The sequence below is a fragment of the Cygnus olor genome, chromosome 1 (genome assembly GCF_009769625.2).
Source record: "Cygnus olor isolate bCygOlo1 chromosome 1, bCygOlo1.pri.v2, whole genome shotgun sequence".
NCBI classification, from domain to species: Eukaryota; Metazoa; Chordata; class Aves; order Anseriformes; family Anatidae; genus Cygnus; species Cygnus olor.
Window position 1 is genome coordinate 124,653,950 of NC_049169.1, and position 22,189 is coordinate 124,676,138.

Sequence of the window (22,189 nt, forward strand, 5' to 3'; positions counted from 1 at the left end):
ACAGTGAATTTCCTCCTTCTCTGCAAGCCACGCATTTTGTCCAGTGTTTGTCAATAGCAGAGGCAAGCAAAAACTTAAGATTTTACACTTTTTTTTTAATCAAATCAATCACTCTCAAATAAAATTGATTTTCCTGTCCAAACTTTCACAGGCCTATCTTCATCTTCACACATCTTCATGCTATTTCAAGCCTACTTGCCCAACCAAGAGCTTATCCGATGTATTCCCAGTTTGAATATTCTAATTTAGTTAACCCCACTCAATTCTGCTTCTTTGCTTTCACTTTCCTCTGCATCTACCAAGTTCCAGCTCTAGTCTCTTTGCTCACCTATACCCATCTTTTCAATCATACTTCATATCACAAAATGGTTTGGGTTGGAAAGGCCCTTACAGACCGTCTAATTCCAACCCCCCTGCCATGGGCAGGGATACCTCCCACCAGACCAGGTTGCCCAAAGCCCCATCCAGCCTGGTCTTGAACACTCCCAGGGATGGGGCATCCACAGCTTCTCTGGGCAACCTTTGCCAGGGCCTCACCACACCACCCTCTGAGTAAATAATTTATTAATAGTTGCTGCTGCTGCTTTTTTTTTTTTTTAAACAGCCATTAATATTAAAAAAAAAAAGCACACTTAGCTCCTGCTCCATCTAAATTTTAAACAAGTGATTTCCTTTTCTAGGACCTAGTTCTGCAAAACTCTATGACATCCTAGGACAGACACTCATTTGCTGATCAAGGGCCTGAAACTTGTTCCTAAAGCCTAGAATTCTGACAATGAATCTTCCTAAACTTGAACACTTGCAAGGACCTACTGCTAAAAGAACATGCTAAATTTTTTTTCTTAAAGGTTTATAAAATTAGCATTTTGGATGTATTTCTACAGGGGCAGCAAAAGACAACCTACAGAAAAGACAAACAAGGATGAAACAAACTCTTCCTCACAGTCAAGCCATAGCAGCTGTATTTCAGGTATTGCAAGGTCACCTGAACAGCTCTAACACTGCTTTACTGCACTATCATGCAATAAGCAAGTGATTATAATTAAAGCATTTTCATGCTTGTGGCCTACAATTAAGCTGATTTAAATCACACTGGATTTTCCCATTTCCCATTCTTCAGGTGACCACAACTCTGCATAAATGTAGTTGTTTGCTGGTGCTCACTTGGCTGGTTCATGTATCAAGAGGCATGTTTCAACCACAACTTCTGGTTTTGTAACACTTTGGAGTAATTAAAATACAACTGTAGCATACCTTATCCTAAGGAAAAAAAAAACACAACCATACTGCCCTACTTAACTCCCTGTTAATTGTTTCCGTTTTCTTCTTGTTTCCTTTACCTAATTAAACAGAGCATCAAAAGCAAGACACTCGAAAGTCTCAAAAACCCCTTTGGTAAGTGTTCTGGGATGGTTAGGCTTCTTCTTTAGCCTCCTCTCAGCTACCCATCCATTTTTATAACTACTTCCAACAACTTCCCCCAACCCTTTCCTGCAGTCCTCTTAGTTCTCTGTCAAACCTTCTTAGACCTGCCTATTCTTTTCAGAAAGACAGCCCTCGTTCTATTTCCCCCCAGCTTTGCCTTTATTTACCTTTCCCACTACAGTCGGACTGCAAAGTTCTCCACTTCTTTAGGAGAGACTGAGTTCTTCGGTAGGTTCTCATACTCAATGCCATACCATTCTCCATGTAAGTAGCAAACATCTTTCGAGGGACAATCTCCATAAATGGCACACTTTCCAGACATAGACCAAAGACTGTGGCAAGAGGCCGGAGGGAGATAGAATTTTTGAAAGACAGATTAAAGATTTTCTATCAATAATTTTTTTCAGGTGGGTGTCACTGCTACTTGCTATGAAGACCAGAAAGCACTCAAGAATCTAGGTTGACCTGCCTACCTTTGGTTGAGGTTTGCAGGGTGCTTTGGAGGCCACCTGCTCCAAGCCCTGCCCAAGCAGGGACACCCAGAGCAGGCTGCCCAGGGCCATGCCCAGGCGGCTTTTGGAGATCCCCAAGGAGGAGACCCCACCGCTCTCTGGGCAGCCTGTGCCAGGGCTCCGTCACCCACACAGCACAGAAGGGCTGCCTGGTGCTCAGAGGGAGCCTCCTGGGCTCCAGTTTGTGCCCAGTGCCTCTTGTCCTGGCACTGGGCACCACTGAAAAGAGCCTGGCTCTGTCCTCCTTACTCCCTCCCTTCAGGTATTTACAGACATTGATGAGATCCCCGTGAGCCTCCTCTTCTCCAGGCCAAGCTGTCCCAGCCCCCTCCTCCTCTCCTCCCAGGAGAGGTGCTCCAGTTCCTTCATCACAGATCTTTCATGTACTGGGAGGGGGGAGCCTAGAACTGGACGCAGCACTCCACTGGTGGTCTCACCAATGCTGAGAAAAGGGGAAGGAGTGCCTACCTCTCTTGACCTGCTAGCAATACCTTGCCTCGTGCAACCAAGAATACCGCTGGCCTTCGTAGCAACAAGGGCACATTGCTGACTCGTGTTCAACATGGTGTCCACCAGGACACCCAAGTGATGCCAGAAACGATCAACAGCATCTCAAAAGAGGTGTTATGGATTAGTTTAAGATTTAAAAAAAAAACAAAAAAACCACAAAACACATTTTCCTTAATCTTGAAGAATGCTAATCCATTTTAGCTTAAATTTTCACCTAGAAGTCAGCTTTACCATGCAAAATGGCAGGCCAGACATCTAAATATGGCAACGTTTCAAAGCTTTTTAAAACAAAGTTTTCAAAACTTACACCAATGTAATTCACGGCAAACTTTATTAAAAATTGCTTTGATGTTTGTATGAAAAAAGAAAGGGGAAAAGGACTTGCAGAGAGCAACAACAGAAAGGTGTCTTTTTAAAATTTTATTATTTTTTTCCTAGGACATAATAGCAGCCACAGCACCAGTGGCAAAGAAAATACTAAGGACCACGTCAGTACAATCAACTGGCTGCTGTTCTTGCTCAGCCTCAAACTGAAAGGTCCCAGATATATATCCAAACCATCTACACAAATATATAAATATAACTCACATCAATGAGTATGGATAGAAAGAGATTAAATAAAACACGTTATTAAAAATATTTTCAAATGGACTGATGTAAAGCCAGTCAGTACTACTGCTTTATCACAGGAGGTGGACAGGACCATCTGGAACTGGTTGTATGGCTACTCAGGACAAATAGGGCCATGTTAAGAACAGGAAGAAAGGGCGCACAAAATTGACCTGTTTGCACCCATGGCAGTTTTGCCCAGGCAAGTTGCAGAACCTCTCTTTTTTGAAGATATTTCAAATTTCATCTATTGGATCAAAGCAGCTTGATCTGACATCAAGGTTGGATCTGCTTTGAGTGGAACAGCTGGTCCAGATGACATCCAGGGGTTTCTTTAACCTAACTAAAGTAACCAGATTGATTTTAAGCTACTAAAGCTCCTGGGTAAGTATAATAAATAAATAAATCAAACTCAAACTCCTTAACTAAAAAAATCTCAGAATTGGAAAGAAATTTTTCTGTTGCTTATACAAAGGTGATCCAACACAGCAAGTAAAATAAATAGAACATTGTAATTGCACAGAATTTATTTTACAAATATATGCATGTAACTATTGGCATAATTTACTAAAAATTGTGTTTAGTAAACCTCATTCAGGAAGGATAAACAGGGCAAAATCAGCAGGTAGAGTATGATCCTTCAAAAATACACTATCGCTTTTTTTTTCTTCTTTTTAAAGTTTATCTGCCAATAAGACCTACAGAGCCTATAAAGTCAAAAAGTCAATACAGAAGTTAGCATGGCCCAGGAGAGCTTTCTAACTACAGCTTCTTGAGAGCTTACTGTCTGATAGAAAAAAATACTGCTATAGTGTCACTGCTTTGAGTTTGTGGTAGACATACATGTTTCTAGGACAAGTATTTTTCGGAAAAGAGAATACTTCATATAAGAAATTGTTTGAAAGAAATTCTGAATTTCATTATGACAGGTAAAGAAAAATTAAATGACTGGAGTAGAAGACTGACTACTTAGCAACTGGTTTTACAACCTGATTTTATATGAGTAAAAGAGCAGTACCAATCAACTATATTCTTGTTGCTGCAAGACAGTCCTTTTTCGTAAGGTAAGGAAAACGACAAGCACATTTTAAGTTGGTGGAATACATAAAATACATGTATAAGAAATGGAGACCAAAAACAGACAGCTATCAACATAAATCTTTTCTGAAGTATAACCCTGATATGAAAAATTAAGCCACCTATTACTAAGAATGTAACATGAAAAAAATCTTTATAGCACAATAAAACAGAAATTTAACTTTCCCTGTATTTTGGAAGAGTGCAGAAGCAGTCTGGTAGCAAATCAAAAACTACCTCTGGGTTTGTTAGCAATAAAATCCTTGATAGGCCATTAAAACTCAAGAACATTCATTCATACAATGACTACTTGTACTTGATGTATTCAGAGGTAAAAAGATCTGTTGCTTGCTGGACTTCACAGAACCGGAAGCTGCCTCAAAAGACTGAGATTCACCTATCTACAAAAATGCTAATTTTCCTTGAAATAGTTAAACAAGCAAACCAGGATGATCTATACAACTATTTGTATGCATCAGTCTAACATTAACCTGAGGAGAAGAAAAAAAAAGAACACAAAAACACAGAAATACTGACAGAAACTTTATGTGATCAAGAATTTAAAGACAGGAATGTAATTAACATCAGTCAATATGTTTTTATATAGGACAATTATCAACCACACATGAAGTTCATTTTTTGATAGGATTACAAGTTTGGTTCACAAAGGCAGATGTACTATAATTTATCTCTTCAATGGTGTTTGATTTACTTCCAAAGGACACCACAATAGAATTAGCATTGTGTTAATAAAGTACATGTGAAATGGATTAAGAGGTACAAAGTTGAAGCATCTCAGAAAATCAATTGTCCATGAGACACAAAGTGATGACAGTCAAGTAAGCATTTGTCAATATGGGATAGAGGGGGATTCTGGTGATGTATCACAAAGAAAAGGTTACACGCATACTCTTCAACATTTACATGATTAGTGATTAGCAGAAGAGAGAAATCAATTCAGAAAAAATCTAATGATGACAAAAGCAGAACAGTAAATAATGATAAGCATGAGGAAATTGGTTTTGTAAACTGCGCTCATTCAAAACAAAATGCATTTTAGTACAGCCAAACAAAACCTACACACTGGGAACAAAGACTACAGTTCACACCTACAGAACAGGAATACTGTATCCCAGAAATTATCAGCTGAAAAGGAGTCATGGTAGATAAGTAATTCAACATAAGCTCTAAAGGCACACCTCAGACGTAGGGATTCAATAGTGAAGAACTGTGCGTTAGTACTGAGGTGGTTTCCTTCAAAGATATTGGTGAGAGTGATACTGGAGCAGACAGTTCTGGTGACGAGTTAAAAGAAGCTGAACAATAACTGGTAAAGAGCCATAAACAAAATTTCAAGGCCTTGAAAAAAAAAACTTACAACAGCAACAGACCTTAAGAGCACAAACTCTGTTATCCTAAAAGAAGCCTGAGCAGTGACTTGATCAGAATGTATAAGAATATGTACAGGGGAAGAAAAAGGCAGGCAACAGAAGATACTTCCACCTAGAGAAAATAGGAGTAATATAGGCTGGTGGATTGAAAACTGGCTCAGCAGCCAGGCCCAGAGGGTAGTGATCAGTGCTGCAAAGTCTAGCTGGATGCCGGTAACTAGCAGTGTACTCCAGGGGTCAATACTAAAGGTAAAAAAAGGAACAAAGTGGGAAGTGATAAAATCCATCTGCTGAAGTAGAATAGCAGTATCATTTCCACCAGACTTGCTAATCTAACAAGGATGACTAAGACAGGATTTTGGGGGGACAGTAACCAAAGCCTGAAAAGAAGTCACAGCACAAGGAGCCACGAGAAAACATCCAGTTGACAGCATGAAGGCAAAGCTCTCTCATTCCCCTCAAAGGCAGCACAACTGAGAGGCATCTGAAATGCCTCTACCCAAAGCCATGAAGCACAGGGAGCAAGCAGAAGGAATTAGAAGTCCACGCAGTCAGAGAACTGACTTCACACGGACTACGGAGATACGGCGTGTGGGACAGCACAGAATGGAGTGCTGTGAAGGACAGCTATAGCACCTTCAAGTAGGCCAGGCCAAGGATGGGAAGAAGAGGGAGTTGCAGTCTTTGTAAAGGAACACCCTGAATGCCTTAAGCTTTTCTTTGGAGTGGGTTACAAGCCAGTCAACAGCTTGTGGGTAGAAGTGGAGGAGTAGGGTCAAAGAGGACACTGAAGTGGACATCTGCTACAGTCCCCCTCATCAGAAAGTGGAAAAAGATAAAAAAATTCATTATATACCTAGGATATCCCACAATCAGAGCCCTTAGCTCTCACAGGAGATTTCAAACATGTTGGAAGGGACAAGTGGTATGCTACAAGCAATCCCAGAGATTTCTGGAATTTTTTGAGAACAGTTTCTTGATGGGTGAATAAGAAACTGAATAAAGGAGACACTCAGCTGGAGTTACTCATTGAAACATGAAGAACTGATAAGGCATGTGAACATCAATGGCATCGTTAGCTCAAATGAGTTTTAGATGGTGGAGTTTAAGGTCCTGAAAGAAGTACACAAGAGAAATTAGAATTCTGGACTGCAAGAGAAGGGATTTCAGCTTCTTCAGGGATCTGCTTGGAAGGATCTCATGAGAGGCTGCTCTGAAAGAGCAAGAGAACCCAGAAACCCTGGTACATCTTCAAGGACGACCTCTCCAGAACAAGGAAGAGTTCACTCCAGTGCACAGCAAGTCAAGCAGAAAAAACAGTATGGATGAACAAGTGCCCCCTGAGCTCGAATGTGAAAAGGAAGTACATGGAAAGTAGAAGCAAGGATGGGCTTCCCAGAATGAATACAGAGACACTGCTTGAGCATGCAGAGACAGAATTAGGAAAAGCCAAATTCACCTGAAGTTAACATCAACAAAGCATTTGAAGGGCTTCTTCAACAAAAGCTGTGAAAGAAAAGCCAATAAAATTATGGGTCTGCTGTTCCATGGCACAAGGAACATAGAGGCAAAGAGCACAGAAATGGTTGAAGGACTTGAGGCCTTCTTTGCCTTGCTATTTACCAACAAGGTTTCATCTCAGGCTTCCCAGATCCCTATACGTAGTGGCAGAGCCTGGAGGACATCAGAAGAATAAGGCAAGAAGCACACCTGCACATTGGAAATATTCAAGTCCATGGGACAAGATGGTATTTGAGATCGCTAAGGGAGCTGGTCAATGCCTTTCCAAAGTTACTTTATCATCTTCAAGAGGTCAAGGAATCAGGCAAGGCTCCTGGTGACTGGAAGGTGAATGTCACACTTTTTCAGAGAAGACAAAAAGGTGGATTTGGGGAAATAAAAGTGGATTAACCTCACCTTGGGCCCCTGGAAGCCAAGTCCAAGCAACCTGAAGGACAAAAACATTACTGAGAACAGCCAGCATGAATTTTTGAACAGCAAATTATGCTCATCAACCTGATTGATTCCTGTATCTGCAGATGAGTGGATTCCTATTACCTTGACTTTAACATAGTTTTTTGGTCTCCCATGATATCCTTGTACCTAAGTCATATATACTGTTTTATACACAGCTTACAAAATGGATCTAAAACTAGCAGGACCACTGTTCTTCATGGACTATGATCGCTGGTGTGAAGTTCCATTAGAAGACAGTTACAAGTGACACTTTTTAGCAGTTGAAGCTGGGGCCAATTTTCATCTGCATCAGCAGTAAGATGGAACACACCCTCAGCAAGTTGAGCAACAAAACATCAGCTTGGGGCTAGCATTTGACACATTCGAAGCCAGTTCCTCACTCACAGGGACCTTGACAAGCTCAAGAAATGGGCTGACAGGAACCTCATGAATTTCAAGACTGCCGAAGTCCAGAATCTGGGATGAATAACTGCATGCAGCATTACTGGGGACTGATGAATTGCGAACTGACAAGACGTCTTCCACTACCTAACAGAAGAAAAAACAGAGCCAGACTATTCTCAGGGATACACACAGACAAAAACAGGCAACAGATACGGGCTGCAACAAAGGAAATTATGATAGGTATTAGGCATTTTGTCTGTTTGTTCAGTTAAACCATCAGGGTGGTCCAGCCATTAGAACAGCTGTGGAACCTCCATCCATGGAGATACTCAAGTACAGAGATACTAAAAACACGGCCGAACAAGGTGCAAAGAAATTTTTAGGCTGGATTTAACTTCAAAGATAGTCCTCCTTGAAGTAAGTAACTGGTCCAGGCAACCACCTGAGGCCCCTTTCACCCTTTTTTGATTTTATCATAATTTGTTTGTCTATTGTAGACATAGAGAAGATGCAAGCCATGATTTTTTTCTTCGATACAAACTAAACTAGACATTAAAAAGAATGAATAGGTAACCGTGTTGGTTAGCTGAGATTGGTATCAGCAAAAAGAAAAAAGCAAAACAAGGAAATTCCCAATGTTTGTCCAACTCTTCACAGCCTCCAAAATTGACTGTAGTTCTTTCAGATGTACTCAAAGGTATTGGATGTTTGTTGCTTGTATTAAATTAAATTATTAAAAAAGTCAGTGTTGATGAATGCCCAGTAACCAGCTGCAGGACAGCACTATATATATATATATATATATATATACACACACACACACACTATATATATATATACACACACAACACTGCCCAAAAAACTGTATCCAGTCCTAGGAATAGCGTCCACCTTTTTGAGATAATAACTTCCATGTCACAGAGAGGAATTGAACTGAGTTAATGCATGGCGCACTGAATGTTGGCAGAACTATTTCAGAGAGAAACAACTAATAAAATCAAAATAGTACACAGGCATCAGATATATGGGCTGGGGGAAACAGAAACAAAACATTAAGGCTCCATATGACAACTGTATAATGGCTTAGGCGAGATGTTAACTTATTAAAACATCACCCAATTCCTCAGAGGCACATTTCGTTAGAGTAGGGTGAATGAAATGTTCAGGAAGGATAAAAACAAAACCACCCAACCAAAACCAACCAACCAACGAACCTCCGTCTCTAGATTACCTCTTCTTTCCCTCTCCTGTCCCACCCCATATTATCAGCCACAAGCCCTTCAGGCTGGTCACCATGATTTTGTCTCATGTAAAGCAGTGGAACACATGAAACATTTTGGTAGAATATCTCTTCTCGTTCTGCATGACCAGAAATACTTCAGATCAAAGTCCACCTTAAGTCAATACTGTTGCATAAGTATTGCAGGGAAAGACTGCCATACCATTCATCTACACCAATAGATGACTCAATGAAGAAAATTCTCTTTATAAAGAGCAATCTAAATCAAAAAATGAAAGAGTAATCTAAATCAAAATGAAAACATCTGCAACAATCCCTCTTACCATCCTTTTTTTTAATAGAATAATTTGCTTTGACTTAGTATTAGTTACCTCTGATCTTTATGAATTAAATCTTTTTCCCCCCTCAAACACCTATCTTAAACTAGACATGTCTACTCTAAGCCAGGAACTTGCATCATATGACAGTACTCTTAATAATGTAAGAGTGTTTTGATGTTTGTTTTTTTCTTTTAAATTAGCCTTGGCATAACTCAGGCATTGTTAATTTATTAAGGCTTAAGAGCAATAGAGACAAATGAGAAAGGTCAGTGGATAGGAAAGGTGGGCAAGAAAATTAAAAGAAAAGGCTAGGAACAGCTCAGATTATTTAGTTGACATTTTCAGGGAAAAAAAGAATTTTCCAATTGTTTCCCTGATACCATCAAGCACGTAAGTGAAATTGAAGTCAGATTGCATGCCACATGAAAAGAAAGTATTTGAATGTTTAAGTTGATAATGCAACAGTTTTGTTTTATTTCCTCTTTTTTTTTTTAATGGAATAATGAGCATACACACAGATCCTGTGCTGGCACGGGCACTCAGGAAGCCTGTGGCTTCTGTATGCTCTCTATGTTTTAGAAACATTTTTTTAAAAATATACTAACTTAATACACTCCCTCAGTTACTATGGTAATAAGCACTTTGTAGAAGTATAAAGATATCTAAAAGGTGTTTTTAATTCATATTGATATCAACCTATTCTCCCATGTTATAAAACACATGAGATAAACTGAAGAAATAAGCCAAAAATCTACTACTGAACATGACTTCTTAGAAGAGACTTTTTGGAGACTAATGCCAAATAATTTTCTATTTTGCTGTGAAGTTATTGATTTCTAAGGCAGAAACTTCACATAAACCATGCCTGAAAAACACTACTCTGAGCAGACAACATATCCAAATATTGTGGAACTACTACAAGTAGCAGATGTTTATAAAGTCTGTATTATAAAAATACTAGTCTGTATTACAAAGATCTTGGTATAATTGACAAACAACAGTTCAAAAGTTCCCTGAGAGTGGTACTTAACAATGACAACACACAAACCAACAAACCTTAGTTATGAAATAAAGAAAAATATATTTTGAGAGGAAGAGACACCAGAAAATGTAAAACATGGATGTTTCAACCTTCAGACTAGCCCTGCAAAGGGATCTGCTGGCCTCAGTATTCCTGAGAACTGCAGTGAATTCAATGGCAAGCTCTCTCCCTGTGCTAGTGGATGCCATTTGTGGACTAGCCCTTAATTTGCCACCAAGATAAGTTTACCCAGTTTTCATTTCCTGCCTGTGGACGCAGAGCTTTGTGTTGTTTTTTTTTTTATTATTATTATATATATAAGCTAGAAATCATAATGCATTTATTCTACAACTCTATCGACTATTTTAAAACAGCAGCAAAATACAGAAAGCAGAGCCCAATTTATATAAACTTTGAATGCTTCTTCAGAGAAGATGGCATACTCCTTAGTTTTACCAGACTCTTTAGTCATATACTGAACTATTCAATTTTCCTCTTTTATACCCCATTTTAAAAGATTAAAACTGCACTATACGATTTCTTAATGAAATAAGTTCATCTCTCTCCCTTTATTTGCATGAAGAAAATATTCCAGACCAAAATTGCAAGACGACAAAATTTTAATATGCAGTTTGGTAAAGTTCGAGTCAGTCTTTGAACAACACGTTTATCTATCCAGTAAAGCTTGCGTTAATGCGATGTAAGAGTTTGGCAAATTCAACTCTAATGGAGCATAAAAGTGCTTTTGCTTGAAAGTGAGATCATTTTTAAAAATTCAAAGCATGATCACTTTTTCCTTTTTTTGCAGGAACAATCTGATACAAGCAGCAAAGCTTAAATAAACTAGAAACATTTCAAATGATCCATAAAGGATTAATAAGCACTGCAGGAAGTCCTATAGGCTCAGCGTATACATTTTCCATCTTTTTCTCCTGCGACAGGCATGACATGAAATTCTAAACAGAACTCAAGTTTCAAAGTCACTGAATGTTAAGGTCTGCAGCTTTGATACTGGGGTAGAGTGGGGTCACCATCTTGGAATACTTAATTTAAACAGATAACAAAATATTGATTTTATTAGCATAATAAAGCCCCCAAATTATGGCCCTTCACAAAAATTTTTTCTAGTCGCAAATAGACAAATGGACAAAAGCAAGCCAAAAGGGGTAGTAGTAAGCTACAGGCCACTAATATAACAAGAACAAAATGACAGCTATTATTTTGGCAGAGATAATCTATGCTGAAACACAAAACACACACGCACACAATTTCTTTCAATACAATTTTCTTGTCTTCCCACTGACTTCTATGATTACCACAGAAAGCAGGGTTCTAAACACATTTCTCAATTGAATCTTCAATCAATAACAGTAAAAATTTGAGAAGGGAGATATGGGAAAATGCATTATAGCATTAGTAAGTGTTTGCAAAACAGACCAAACTTATCAATATGCATAAATGTTGAAAGGGAATAAAAATGAAAAAAAAAATCAGTAACAACAGACTTTCTACCTTTACTTGACCAAACTAAGTCAACAAAATTCACCCAAACTCCAAAATCCAAACGGCAGCAGAAATTGCTTAGACCAGGCCTGGTCCAAGCAATCCAATTATGTAGGTCCAATTCTTTCCTTGTTGTAAAAAATAAAGTTGTAAAAATAAAGAACAATTCTGAATTACTGAATGGCCTTTGGGATATGTGAACATTCAAAGGTATTTTGCAAATAATGACGAGAGCGATCATTTAAAAACATATATATATAAAGCAACAAAATTAAGCTAAATGGAGAGTACCTACTAATACTAGTTTCACTTTATGAAAGAGAAATATTAGAAAAGTAAGAATTAGATGTCTGCAAAAACCCAAAACAATAAAACTTCTGTGATCTCAGACTAAGGTCAACTTGACCCAAACAAGCTCAATTTACTAGCAAGAATCCAGACTGGCTTCACCACTGACGTAGGAGAGAAGACAAATAATTCATACTGGAATTGAGAGCTCCTCTTGTTAGAGGACGAAAAAGTTTAGGCTCTGCTAAGCTTGTCAGGCTTTTTACCACCCAGGCTTTCTGTTAAGAGCCAAGAACTTCAACAGGGGAAACTGTTTAGGTGCCAGTTATACACAAATTGGAGAAGTTCTTACAAGAGTGGGAAACAAGAAATTCCAAAATGTAATAGACAAATTCCAAGTTATAAAAGAGCATAAATATAAAACCAGCAAGGATAATATTGGCCATATTGGGGAGGGAGGGAGGGAGGGAGGGAGAGAGGAGGGATGTGAGAATGATAAATGTTAGCTCACAGTGAGAGACTGAAGCTGAAAGGCAAAAATTATGCTAAAATAATACACTAATCAAAAGGAAAAGTGAATGAGAAGAAAGAAGCAGAAAAAAAACGAACAAAGGACTAGAAGTAATCATTTCTCTGTATAAAGCCAGCGGAGAGACCTTGCTTGAAATGCTATCTACAATCTTGGGTACATCACTAAAAACAGATAAAAGAAACCAATGCAAAGAACAGGAACAAAAAATGCTCTATAAATACAAAAAAAAAGTATGCTACAATAATTTTTCCAGTGGTTACAAACACACCAGATATAGTGAAATACCATCACTGTCTACTAATATTTGAAAATAAAGAAGAGCAGCCTCAGAAGGAGCAAAAGCATGTTACAAAAAGTAGATATATGTATCAAAATACGTAAGTTTTGAGTAACTGAAAGTAAGATTTTTATTAAAAATTCTCAGGCTTAGCAGAATCTGATATACGTTCAATAGAGTAGCTGTAATAAGTTTAGATATAATCATCTGCAGTATTGGGAACAATCCTAGTTCTTTACGGAAGTAGGAAAAGAAAATACTACACTTGAATATCGAGAACGCAGATGAAAAGGACTTTGGTATATAGCTGCAGCCTCTGCATACCCAGCAAAACCACAGTTCGCATCAATTTCAGTGCCCACTGATGCTTAGCTCTGCCACCAGTATCATGGCAAAACAGAAATAAAAGGAGTGCAAAAGACAGTCAAGGAAAACAGAAGTTGAAAAGAGAAAGCCTAGAAATGCAGACAATGAGGTATACAGACAAACTTGTTGTTTTGTTTACCCTTCTTTGCAATTCAAAATAGAATTTCAGTGAAGCTGAAAAGATGACAAAAATCACAGCAGTGAACAGAAACATCTTGAATGCTATAAAATAGCCCTTGGATCTGCTTACCACTAAGTGTCATTCAGAAGCTCCATCTGCAGAAGACTTGGGCATTCATACAGGTGAAAATACTCCTGTTTTATCCAAAAAGTTAGCCACTACCTAGGAACTTGCATCTCCTGCAGAAAATTCTGTTAAATAAAAGTCTTTGATGGAGTTCGTTGAATCATTAAGGATCCAGCTGATGTCAGATCATAATGATGCAAATCTCTTTCTTAAATAGAACTCGTTTTTTTCATAGGTTAATACTTAATCAGTCTATATTTTGTGTGGGGCAATGCGCTAACAAACATTTGAACATTTTTCTCAATATTTAAATATTTAAAAAGTATTTAAATAATATTAATAATAATATATAAATATATAATTAAAATAAATAATATAATATATAAAAATAAATAATATAATAATATTATAATAATAAAATAAATATAATAAATAAATAATAAAATAAATATAATGATAAAATAAATAATATTTAAAAATATTTAAAAATATTTAAATATTTAAAAAGAGTATTTGTTTCCTCATGAGGTTTAAATCTGTTTTATTTTCAGAACGTGTTCTTTATGATTCAAGCAGTGCTACAGAAAGTGGTACGGCTGACAGAGAATGAGGGGTGCACAGTTTGCAATGGGAGAGCACTGTGCTTGAAAGCAGAGAACAAGTGCGGGCAAAACTATTGTATGGATTACAGATAGGTTTTCCTACATGCAACGTCCCTTACCATTCCTATCCAAGTTAACTGTTCATAAAACTTTACAACCCAGTATAAAATTAATATACATACACAGCAAAGCAAGTCAATTTGTGTTTGCCAATTTTAATTTTATGAAATAATGGCACCTTGTATTTTCCACTTCAACCTTGTTTTCCTCCTCTCCTGTAAATTCCTGTCTTAAAGCGACAACTTAAATATGTCCAGTTGAAGAAAGGAGACAAGGGGAGAGAAGCAGATAAGTTTAAAAAGTAAGTGGATGACGAGGAAGTGAAGGGCAACAATGAAGGTATGACAGACCGAGCAATTAAAAAAAAAGTTTCAAAGGGTAACTATGAAAAAGAAATGACTTGTTGATCACATAGGACAAGAGGCTGTAGGATTTTCTATGCTCCTTGTATTAACTGAAGAGGAAAAATGTTATCAGTTAATAAATCTATTCACAATATTTTTACTGTAAACTTTAAAAGCATGTTCAACAGTTCTGTTGTGGTTTTTTTTAGAACAGTAGCAAAGATGCATGTTATCCTTCCCACTACTCAGAAGTAACTAATAAACAATTACGGAGGTGGGGTAGAAGAAAAATGAGAGAAAATGTATTTTGTTTTTTCTAATAGCTGATCAATTTGGCTGTTTAATATAACTGAAAAGGCAAAAATGTTAGGTGTTGAGAGCAGAAACGTGTTTTCCCAAAGGAGTTATTAACAATTAATAATCATTACACAGTGCCTTGTTTACCTGACCTTGTGTAAATTTAGCAGCCTTGTAATTAGACTCGTATTTTGCACATTTGTATATTTCCATGCATAGGATTTGACTCACTCATTCATCCATTAAACTTTGCTTGACAGACATAGATGGATAATCAGGGTACAATTTGTATTTACTGGATTACAGAAAATTGCCCAAACTGTTAAGTTCAAGGAAAGCACGTTCTTATCTTTCTCTTATGAAAGATTTAAGCGCAATTAAACATCAGAGGATGGCCCCAAGGCTCTCTGAAGAAGTAGCAGAGCTTTTATAAACTGATAGGACTAACACAACTTTGCACTATAATAAAAAGAAATAAGGACTACATTCTCCTTTAGGCAACACAACAAAATAATTCCTCAGTAAGACACGTTTTCCATAAATGCTAACATCTGAGTGTTAAGCACAGCCTCATAGAAGACGACAAATTTACATTAAAAGCTTTACACTAAAAGAGGACACGTTAGAGAGAGGATAGGTTAGAGATTAGATATAAGGAGAAAATCTTTACTCAGAGGGTTGGTGAGACACTGGCACAGGCTGCCCAGAGAAGCTGTGGATTCCCCATCCCTGGAGGTGCTCAAGTCCAGGCTGGATGGGGCTTTGGGCAGCCTGGTCTGGTGGGAGGTGTCCCTGCCCATGGCAGGGGGTTGGGACCAGGTGATCTTTAAGGTCCCTTCCAACCCAAACCATTCTGTGATTCTCTGATTTTCCTTCCCCAATGCAAGAACAAGTCTTTGTACAGTGGAAATTAGGAGAGATTTTCTCTTACTTAGCCACTTTCCAGTAACTTCCTAACTTTCCAAGCAGGTGGAGGAATTATTCACCTGCTTTTCTGATGAGAAAAAGAGAGTCTTAAAATTCAAATGTTTGTAAGCATTATCCATAACAATGAAATAGTATTTCTAGATTTCATTAAATGTTCAAGAACACAGTTGATTAGGCATTTCAGATTAGTCCCAAACTAACACTGTTCTCTTAAAAAAAAAAAAAAAATCAAAAAAATACAGCTCTGTCCCTCTTCAGGCTCTCTCTCACCCAATAAACACACTTGTGTTTGGTGCTTTTTTTTCCCCTCACAAAAACAACCCCAATAGAAGCCAAAAAAGCTTAGTACCTGGATAACACCTCTACTGCATTGTGATTTTGGTGCCTAAGAAAGTTCCTCTGCTCAGTCAGTACAGAACGCTAATCTCTTCCTATGCTGTGTGAGGAAATCCACAGGCAGTTTTGCTCCCATTTGAAAAATATGAAACTTTTCTCTGTGGAGGACGGAGTTTTTGTATTATTCCAGGTGCTATCTATTTTCATTCAGGTAAGTGATGGAGATAGTTGAAGATTAATAACAGCAACTGAAATCATATTCTATGCCATCACCTAGATTTTGTAAATGTCAAAAGTTACAGGAACTGCTTAAACATAGATGGATGGACATTAAGCCTTCATACTTCCAGCATCAAGACTAGATTCTTGTAGCACTTCCTATAGTAGATTTGTTCCTCAGTTTTTGTCAGACAATCTTCAAATGCAAGGGGAAAACTGAGGCACACTGAAGTTTATAATGTTTCTAAAAACTAGAAATGTCATTTACCAAACATCTACCCCATCACATTCTGGTAAGCAAAACAATGAGATCCAGCATATCAGTTCGAAAGTTGAAGAGGTTAAGTTATTTTGCATAACCATGGTACTGCCCTAAAGAGTTCCAAAACACATAAGAGAAATAAAAAAAAACTCCTTTGTTAATATAGTTATTTAAACACAACTAGAACGTCCTAAAAACAGCTATGAAGCCTGCTAGGAAAAAAATAATCTGAAGTATCATAGTGTGAGACCTCCATCTTGCTTTTTGTCTTTCGCTACTGTAAGGATGTCATTCTGCCTCTGTTTTTGACTGAAGATCTTTCCTATTTTAACACGGTTTCTAAAAGCTTGCTAGCACTATATCATATCTGATGCCTTCCACACAGTTTAGTGTCTTACCACTAACAGATAAAAAAACAAGCAAAAAATTTCTTAACTAAAGAGTTACCTGCAATTAAGATGATAGGGGAGGAAGGGAGTGAAAAAAGTCTGTCTAGATGCCTTTCTTCTGAAAAAATAACTCACCTATAATTTATAAGAGATGGAGTCAGTGGCTATGGTGCTGGCATATCCCTAGCCTTGGTTATGATACTAGTCATGGTTATGACGCTGGCTCCTCTCCTGTGAAGATCTGTGTCTAGAAAGAAAGGCACTAATTTAATTTACATAGAAATTAAAATGTGCTTCTCACTATGAAAGCTTGTAATCGTTCCTAGATCATTTTCCTTATTGTCACCACAATCTCAGATGCTCCTTAAATAAGTATTTGTTACTCAGGGTTTTCCTGAATGACACCTGATTACTGAATGGCATCTTGCCACTAGCTTCGTGAAGCCTTTCACAAATGGACTCAACAGAAAATGTCAAAAATATAATGTTGGGATAATACCTGACCATTTCTTGGCAGATTCTATTTTATATAAATATAATTATTTTATTAATTTTAAGTCCTTACAATGCATGACTTGTTCTTGTCTGGAAGCCTCCAGAGACAGGCAGATCATATAGAATTTTTATGAATTCTCTGTAAGACATCTCAGCCTCTTTCACTTGATGGGTTGGGGAGGGAGCAGCAGCATTTGATATTAAAACTACCTTATGTTTAATCAACCAGGAAACTCTCTCAAGAACCATATTGCAATTTAGTTTACTCCATTATTGCTACTTCATTGATTGTGTTAAAAACAAAAAAATAAAAAACCTAACAAGGTGGTCCCAAAAAGCTGCCCCATTAAAGGAACAAGAGAATATAAATACTGATCCCTTGTTGCAAGAAGAAAGAGGTAGAAAGCAGTAGGAGGGAGGGAGAATTTGATTAATTGCTTCCTTCAAAAAACACGTAAATAAAGAATTGTGTGAAAAAGCATCTCAATACTGCATGAACTACTGGAAGACAATCTAGCGTCTAAATAGCCATATTAATCTTATTGCCTTTATTCATACTCATACAAATATATAAACAGACGCATACATACATAGAAAGAGAAATTCCACCAAATTCAAATTTTAAATTCAACCTTTCTGCTTGACAGGTGGTCATATGAATGGGTAGCTTGGTATCTGCTAGTTCCATTGCAAGACCATCCAGCATGAATTGCTTTAATATGAGGAAAAAAATACGCATTATCCAGTAACAATTATTACAAGAATTACAACGTTCTTGGAAAAATGTAGTGTGATTTTCTGCAACAGAATCCAGTATAACCCATTTTGTTTCTTTGTATTTTTGAGGGGTGAGAGGGTTCTCTGTTTTTTAAACAATTTTGCTCCTTTGTAGTATAGACGACTGTTGCTTTGGATATTAAATTGAGAATTTATCTTAAATGGAAACAAACAACTTCGCTAAAAATTAGACATTTATGACTTGCAAATTACAGATACTAATTATTTTCAGTATATACAATTATGATATTCTCAAGAGGTATTAATTTTGGGACAGATGTGCTTTCATCATGTAATTTGGAAATTAAGTTACACTCTCACGTATGGAAGCTCAGAAGTCTGAATTTGTGTAAAGATAGGATTGATAGAGAGGAATTTTGTCTTGCTAATTTTCTCTCTCTCTCTGATGAGAGTGTGGCCAGCAATCCTCACAGCTGGGTTGCCTTGCACTCAAAGGAATGGGGGCTGACTGCAGAGTTGATGAGGATACACTTCCACTTGACTCCACCTCCTATTTTGTCCTTTCAGATAATTCTAAATCCAGTAACTTCTAAATATTTAAACAATCATTAAGACATACCAACTGTAAAATATGCACAATGATAAATCCTTCACATCCTTGACAGAGAGCAGAAATAAGTGTTGCTAATGCAAATAATCTGAAAAAAAAAAAGATATTTAAAATATACATAATCTAAACTGAAGACATTAGTATAGAAATTTCCATCAAATGGGGGGAAAATGAAGAATATTGCTATGTTGACTATAATTTCATTAGGAAAGGAAAGCTAGTTATTACAAAAATTTTCTCTTCTACACATGTATTTCTATAATCTTCAAAGACAGGTGAGACAAGTGATAAAGGAAAAAACATAAGAAAAAACACAAATTAGATAAAATCTCTTGGATGATATTGTTGTTGAGTGTGACAGTTAATTAAAGAAACTGGTTTGGGAGTTCATACTTTCTTGTTTTCCACATTTGACCTGTAGCCACCAATACAGAAAAGAAAAAGACAAAACAAAGAAAGTAATGTTTTCTGGTCCAGAAAAAAAAAAATCTTCAAACATCAACACCTTGTTTACACCGTTCTATAGGAGGTTCGAGATAAAGATTCAAGACATTCAGAGTATGTGCCAGAGTTCTAAAACCTTTTTTATTTATTTATTTTTGGATGGAACGAGTTCAGTCACTGCATAAACATTTTTTATCTGGAGATCTGATAGTCACATGGATCTGATTCCTCTCTTGTAGATGTCCCTTAAAAAGTAATGATTTTGTTCATAAGAAAAGGAAAACATCTACTTTTCAAATTTTGCAAAGTCTTTCTTTTTATTTAGGAACCTAGCATACCTTTGGAAAACCTCAGAAATGTTTTTCTACGTTTGTGGATTCAAAACCTAATACAATCACTAGGCTGAAGATACTTGGATAGCTGAAAATCTTCAGACGAAAGAAAACGAAAAAGACAATAGTCTTTGTCATTTAGCTGCTGTAACAGTTTTAGCAGGACTGCACAGCTTTTTTTTTTTTTTTCCTACTATAGGATGCTGCAGCTGTGGACAGACTTAAGAGACAATCTTCCACACGGCATGAAAAGAGGGAGGGGAGGTTCATCTTTAGCAATAAAAGGGCCTTTAAGCCAGTATGCCATCATAGAATGCATAGAACTAAAGCACAGGCAAAGTTGCCAACTCTCCAGGCTCAGTTTACAAGAAGACAGTACAAAAACATGCTCACATGAATAAAAATAGAGTAATTAATGTTTACAGTTCAGTAAGAAACTAGTGGTAAAGTCCATCAGTAGATGCCATTTAATGAAAATGATCTGAACACATCTAGCCAGCCTGACTGCTGAGCTTCAAGGATACTTAAATACCTATATGCCGGATGCTACGTATGGACCAATGCCTGTTTTGTACAGCTTGACTATCTGACTACAACTTGGAATAAGGTTTTGCACTCAAATCATTCCATCTCCCAAAGTAGACATCGAAAGCACTTATTTTCTTAATGCTTGGGGATTAAAATAATTAAAAAATCCTTTGTATGTATCCACTGAAGGATATTCCGACACTGCAAAAAGTGGAGACTGTAGCCCTTACAAGACCTTGACTTCTGAGCAAGGCACTGTGAAGCAAATGCAAAACCCTTTCATGAAGCCATTTTGACATTTCTTCCTGCAGATGGGAATATTCTCATTTAAAATGCAGTAGCATCTCTCTTTCATCTCAGATGACCCAAAACTTCATTGACTCTTAAGCATCTCTCTCAAAACGCAGAGAAGTGCAGGTTTCATGGGGCAAGAGAAGCAACAAATGCCACTGTACAAGGCACACTGGCATCTCCTACGCCAAAAGAACTGTGATAGACAACTTGTTGCACTATCTCAGATTTCTCTTGGCTGCTGTAAAAGAAAAATGATTAAATCCCTAGAAATCTCATTCAGGAAAGGGATTGCCTTCCCCATCCCAAAGTACGTGAATGAAAGCGCAGACAGAGGGGTTTAAGCTCAGCAGTGCTGCTCTTCCTCGTTGCTCTGAAGTTGGTTCACGTGTGACTCACTTCCAGAACCAAGCTAAGAAGTCTGAACTACCCACTTGATCTCTTCAATCCTTGAATGCCTACACATTCATCCAGTTTCTCTTAAGCACCAAATACTAAATAGTACCAAGCACTAAATAGTTTCAACTTCATTTAAATAGCTAAGCTTTTGAAATAGCCCTCAAACTACACAGCTTGTATGTGATGAGATTTCAAATACTGGAATCACTTCCACTGAGGAACACCTTGTTTAATTAAGATTAATTTACCAAGAAGTAGAGCTGTGACTAAAAGTTACTGGAAATATTTTCTGACAAATGTAACTGCTTTAAACCATAAGATTGAAATAACTCCATCAGCTAAGAGTGGAAAAAATAAATACCTACAAGACCCATCCCCACAACGCCAAAGAAAAGCATGCTGAAGAAAACACAGCTGAAACTTCTGATGTATGTGCCTTCTGCTACCTCCTATCTCCATTATTTTGTTGCTCAATAATTTTCAAGGATATGGACTATGAAAGACAGCAACAACAACAACAAAATGTTTACAGAAGAAGGTATACTCTGCACCAAAAATAGTTTAGTTTCCCAAATACTAAAAAATATTTTAATCTTTCTTTTAAAATTGAAGGCAGGTTCATAATAAAGACAGATACTTTAGGACAGGCAACTTAGATTTCATACAATTATTAGAAAACTGTCCATATTTTGTTCTTTTCATATGTCACTCAACTCTGAATTTCCACGGACAGACCCACTTCAGTTTTACTTTTTAAACAACAGGTTAAATAAAAGAAATTTTCTAAAATCAGTGTTGGACTACAGATTTCTGTATTATCAGTAACTCCTAAGACAACATTTCTGATTACCACAACATTTTTAGGTCACACATGTCAAATAAACTTGTCCTTGCAAAAAGAACCATGTCCAGTGAAAACACAGTCTCTTCAGCTTCGGATTTTAGCTTTGTTTCTCTTGAAAGATGCAAGATGCTTGAGCACCGTAAGAACTGCCAATTAAGCATATATCAACCAGTATCACATACTCAAGATCAACAGACAATCCTTTTTGTTACCTCCCAGCAAGCTGGCTATAGCGCACTCTCTAGTAACAAAAGTTCACGTGTAGTAATACAGACTTAATCTCTTCTTTGATATTTGTTGTCCCAAGTTCATATAATGTATTAACTATATCAAAACTACACAAGAACTGATGGTTTTAAGACTTACTTTAAGCCTTATTTATATTTAGCTGGA

At 37.2% G+C, this 22,189-nt stretch overlaps 1 protein-coding gene across 13 annotated transcripts in view; it reads right to left on the reverse strand.

The window, feature by feature from the left end:
• The window catches only part of POLA1 (DNA polymerase alpha 1, catalytic subunit), a 203,219-nt gene that overhangs the window by 83,361 nt on the left and 97,669 nt on the right, over positions 1-22,189 (reverse strand). Inside the window, exons 35-36 of one of the 13 annotated variants that reach the window (XM_040531443.1) lie at positions 18,243-18,322; positions 17,299-17,362 (exon numbers count right to left, since the gene is read on the reverse strand). The exons of 9 other annotated variants lie outside the window; for them this stretch is intronic. In XM_040531443.1, coding sequence (XP_040387377.1) covers positions 17,317-17,362; positions 18,243-18,322 — 126 coding nt within the window. In that variant the 3' untranslated portion in view covers positions 17,299-17,316. Of the gene's footprint in view, positions 1-17,298; positions 17,363-18,115; positions 18,323-18,426; positions 19,374-20,761; positions 20,795-22,189 lie in introns of those variants that run through there. 3 more of the 13 variants (XM_040531407.1, XM_040531455.1, XM_040531476.1) reach the window with 3 other exon arrangements.